This window comes from Mus caroli, chromosome 13 (assembly GCF_900094665.2).
Source record: "Mus caroli chromosome 13, CAROLI_EIJ_v1.1, whole genome shotgun sequence".
NCBI classification, from domain to species: Eukaryota; Metazoa; Chordata; class Mammalia; order Rodentia; family Muridae; genus Mus; species Mus caroli.
In genome coordinates, this window is record NC_034582.1 from 106,347,659 (window position 1) to 106,352,916 (window position 5,258).

General features: G+C 41.6%; 1 protein-coding gene across 1 annotated transcript in view; it reads left to right on the forward strand.

Annotated features, from left to right (window-relative positions):
- Cdc20b (cell division cycle 20B) overlaps positions 1-5,258 on the forward strand; it is a 58,060-nt gene that overhangs the window by 41,365 nt on the left and 11,437 nt on the right. The window contains exons 7-8 of the mRNA XM_021180654.1: positions 3,469-3,665; positions 4,743-4,837. Coding sequence (XP_021036313.1) covers positions 3,469-3,665; positions 4,743-4,837 — 292 coding nt within the window. The remainder of the gene's footprint in view (positions 1-3,468; positions 3,666-4,742; positions 4,838-5,258) is intronic.

Genomic DNA, 5,258 nt, shown 5'->3' on the forward strand with positions numbered 1-5,258 from the left:
TTTGCTCAAATATTTTACTAGTTTTAATGTTCCCCCTTTTTTTCCCACATTTTTTTAATTAGATATTGTCTTCATTTACATTTCAAATGCTATCCCAAAAGTCCCCTATTCCCCCCCCCCCCCGGCCCTGCTCTCCTACCCACCCATCTCCTTAATTCTTAAAGATTTAACTTTTTCTTAGCAGTAAGTAGGGTTCTTTGAAGAAATAATGCCAGTAAAATATAGATATATTATAAAAAGGGGTTTGCTATATTGCCTTATACAGGCTAGACAGTCTAATAGTCTTTATGCAGACAGGCTGAAAGCCAATATAACTACTCAGTCCACAAGGTTGGACATCCTAGCAGCCATAGTTCAAGTGCTGAGGGCTGGAGTAGGATCTGATGTCAGAGGAGGACGATAGCAGCATCAGCAACACATGCACTTGATCAGGAAGAGGAAACAAAGGCAGGCACATGTTCATGGTCCTTGGATCTCTCTCTGGAAGGTGTCACACTCACTGAGAGCAGTTCTTTATCCCTCATTTGGCTTCTCTGTTAACATCCTCACAATAGCTAGATGCATTGTGTCTTCTAGGTGTTTCTGGATCCTGTTGAGTTGACAACGAGCAAATTCTCTTAAATAACTTCTCTTTATTCTGGAGGGCTCCTTTTAGCATTTCTTGTTGACCAGATCAACATAGAATTCTGAGTTGGAAGATCTTACTTTTAGTATTTGAAAGATGTGTTCCATTGATGTTTGGCTTCTCTCTGTTCTGATGAAAACTGCAGTCATTTCATACCTTTTTCTTCTGGTTTCATGATTTGGCTCCAATTATGCACACGTTAGGCCTTTGCATATCATCCTACAGGTACTCTGCTGTTTTTATTTTGCTACTGAGCCCATCTAATGGATGTATTATACATTGTTAAATTTAATGTAAACATTTACATTCATGGCTTTGATAGCCCGTGCTTCTGTTTTAGAGACTTGTTTTCTACTTTCTACTTTATCAGTTTTAATGCTTAAGCGTCCTGTCCTTCCTTTATCTCACCATTATACTAAGGTTATCTTGGGTTTCCTTCTATTGATTGTGTTGTCTCTTTTCATGTGTTTAATAATTGAATCCTATGCGGAACATTACACATATCATATTGCTTTCACTCTGAATCCTCTTGAGAATGTTTTTGCTTTTGCCCTAGTTAGGGTCACCCTTTAGGTCTGGCCTTGCCATCTTTGGCTTGTGTTTAAAATCTCAGAGCAGTTTCTTAAGCCTTGACTGCTTGATTTGGGTCTGTCCCTCATATATGTGGCTCTGCGTCCAGACTGAGACTTGAGTAAATGCTTTTTATCTCTGTTCCTTTTCCCACAACTTTTGCTAGGCTAACTGGAGTCTCTTCTTCACTCACAATCAGCCGCCAGGCTGAGAGATGTGTGAGCTCTCATCCTCAAACCTAGAGGCACCTTTCTTTCTTTCTTTCTTCCTTCCTTCTTTCTTTTCTTTTCTTTTCTTTTCTTTTTCTTTTTTTCTTTTCTTTTCTTTTTTTTTTGTTTTTTTGAGACAGGGTTTCTCTGTGTAGCCTTGGCTGTCCTGGAGCTCACTCTGTAGACCAGGCTGGCCTTGAACTCAGAAATTCACCTACCTCTGCCTCCCAAGTGCTGGGATTAAAGGTGTGCGCCACCACACCCGGCTAGAGGACACTTTTCTTTGGCTCGCATCTGTTCAGGATTCCCTTCACACTTTGACCTTTCAACTTCCCTGTCATGGACCACGGAGGTGATGCACTCCATTCCAGGCTTCCTGTAGGTGCTGGGTTAGGACAAAGTCATAAGGAAAAAAAAAAAAAAAAGGAACAATTCTCCCTTTGGGTAGGTAGGTTGAGTCTTCAAGCTTTGACTTCCTGACTTAGTTTACCTGTTTTTACTTTTAAGAGCCTTCAGGGGGTTGATTTTGATATCTTGTCAAGAGTCAATAGTTGTTATTAGTGGAAGGAATGTACCATAGAGGGCTTAATCTACTGTAACGGAACCGGTGTGCTTCACAGCTGCATGCTGCTGCATGTCAGGCATGTCAGGCAACTTCACTTGATGTTGAATTAAGTGTTCATAACATACATTTTCTCACAGCAGTAAAGAGCTCTTACTAGGGGGCTGGAGAGATGCCTCGGCATTTAAGAGTAACTCTTGGAGAGGACCTGAGTTTGGTTCCCTGAGTTTGATTAGATACTCACATTGGGTGGCCCACGACCACCTGTAACACCAACACTGGGACCTGACACTGTTGTCTAGCCTTCATGGGCACCTGCACTCATGTGCACACACCTTCTGCCCCACCCCCATATACACATGATCAAAACGTGGCTCAGTGGTTCAGAGCACTGCAGAAGATTCAGGTTTGGTTCTCAGCACTCATGTGGACAACGTACAACCATTGGTGACTCTAAGTTTTCAGACATGCTCTTCTGGCTTCTTCAGGCACTATATAGATACTGTGTACATACATACATGCAAACAACACACATACACACACACACAAGCCAGTAAATACTTAAAATATAAACCTTTACAAAAGAACTCTTAGAAGTGTAAACTAAAGAAAAATACTGAGAACTTTGAAACACCACAAGTAAGCCACTCTCTCTCCTAGATATACTTAACTGTAGGCATAATGTTTTTGTGCACTGTGCAAAGATTATCCTTGTATTATTCAAAGGCTGATTTCTCTGAACAAGGCATTGTAGTGTACAAAATAGGGCTGGACTTCTGATTCCAGCAAGGGGAGGGGTAGAGAGATAAGAGGAAGAGAAGATTCACCACATGGAGGGAGTTCCCAGGGACACCATGGAAAAACACCTGGAGCAGAGAGAGCCAAGTCAATACTAAAATGCAAGTATCTTGGGGATTTTGGCTGGGAAGTAGTCAAATTAGTTTAGAGGATTAGAATTAATTAGAATTAATAACTGCTCAGATATTATGCTGTAAAGCTTATCAAATAGTCTTATAGTTTGTATCATTTATTTGGAAGCTGGTTGGTATAAGCAAGAAATTGCTACTTAAAAATTGCTTTAACACTTAACTTTTTTTTTTTTTGCTTGTTTTTTAGTAGAAATGATGGTAGTATTTCCCATATAGATATGGCAGACCTATATTTTTATAAAAATTATGTGGCATGAATTTTTAGAGCCCTATTAGATGAGATACATCTGTATCTACCATGGTGGATGAACACACTAAGTCCAAAAGAGATATTCTTACAGAGGTTTTTTGAGCATAGATGTTTAACATTGCTCATTAGACCATGAGTCTTGAACAAGAGTCTGTTTCAGTTTTTAATCTTTGAACTTTCAATGATCTCATCTGGTTCAGGACTTCATTTGGTATGGTTCACAGCTAAGGTATTAATCTTTCTCCCTTCCTTTGAAAGCTGTTAATTTGAAAATATTTCCATTTGGCTGCACACCAGGCTGATTTCGGTTTGTTTTCTCATAGATCTCAATACCGTGGACTGGAGTTCTCAAAACCTCGTTGCTGTAGCCCTCGGATCCTCTGTATACATCTGGAGTGGGCAAAACCACAGTTGGATTGAAAATATAGACTTAAGTGTCTTTTGTCATTATGTGTCGTCTATGACCTGGATGAGAGAGGGATCATGCCTGGCTGTTGGCACCAGCGAGGGAGAAGTGCAGGTACCGGGAACGTTTCTTCCTGGCGTCCTCTGTGCAGTTACTAGATAACTTCCAGCATTTCAATAGAGGGGTATGAGATTAAGTAGGTCCGTGGAGCTACGGGAAGCAAGGGAAGACACATCGTTTTCTTTCAAATGGCATTTCTTGGAAACTTAAAGGTACCTTCTTTCATTTCCCAAACAATCTTTCTGTTACATTTCTTTAAAATAAATCTTTCAAACTCAGGTTGGACTTACAAAGCCTCTAGTTTGGGAACTCAGAAGAGAGGAAGATGCCTTTTCCAGTTTTGTTCACCTGAAGCGATGTAAGATGACTTCTATTTACCAGTAGGCTGTCTGAGACGACCAAGTGTCTGTCAGTCTAATTCCTCACGCCACCATCACTATGACTGCTTTCTAGCAGCATAAAGAATGTTGCCCTGGTGCTAGGTAACCTTGGAGGCCAGATTACATCATGATGTCTTCCTATTCCACAGTTAGCCTTCCTCTTTTGTGTCACACTGTCTTCTGTACCAGGCAAGACTGGAGTCTCAGGAACAAACTGAGTTCTGACTCTCCCAAGCGCTCATACATCCTCATTTTATCCACACAGACTAATAAAAATGCTGTGGACCTCAGAGCATCTTGCATTTTGGAGTAAGACTATACAACTGATATATCACACACAAATAATCCCCAAAGCTCCAAAGAGCAAACCCTTCTTGTTCCTGCAGGTTTGGCTGATTAATACTTAACAGGTGTATTTGTTGGAACTATAGGTTGACCGTGCGATTTCCTAGGGGCTAGAAGCTCAGTAGTGGTCAATCCTTGGCTGCACATTGAATTCATTTTAGGTGCCTCACAATGAACGCCACATTCCTAGGCTCTACCCTACAACCTGCTGACATGGGACAGTGTCCTCCGATGGCCCCTGTAGGCAGCCAGAGCAGGAGCCATTAGAGTTCATAGTGCTGAGTTTTCTCAGTTTATAACAGACTGCCTATATCTTATTATTTGCTCTGAGGCCTTTGAGAACATGGCGAGCTGAGGAGAAGATAGTGTCATGGACTCTTGACTGTTGTTGTTGTTGTTCTTCCAGTTATGGGATGTAATCGCTAAGAAGCAGCTGAGAAACCTGCATGGTCACTTGTCAGTCGTTGGAGCCTTGAGCTGGAACCACTGCACCCTCAGCAGGTAAACAGGTCGGATTTGAACTGACGGTGTCTGTCTTACCAGTGAGTTACGGGAGCTCACTGACCGTATAACCATAACCCTAACCCTAATCCTAACCCTAACCCTAACCCTAACCCTAACCCTAACCATAACCATGACACTTAAAGACAAAACCAAACCAAGAGTGAAACAAAACAGCTCATTAGGCTTTGCATCTCTTACCGCTTCTGCCCCAGTAGGTGTTTAGGTCCTCTGATACGTGTCCCGAGGGAGTCTGGTGATGGTCTAACTTTGTCTTTTTCATGATGATAGCTGTCTTTCCCTCTTCCTTCTTCTGTCCTCTTCCTCCTTCTCCTTCTAGGTTTCTTCTCTTCTCTTCTCTTCTCTTCTCTTCTCTTCTCTTCTCTTCTCTTCTCTTCTCTTCTCTTCTCTTCTCTTCTCT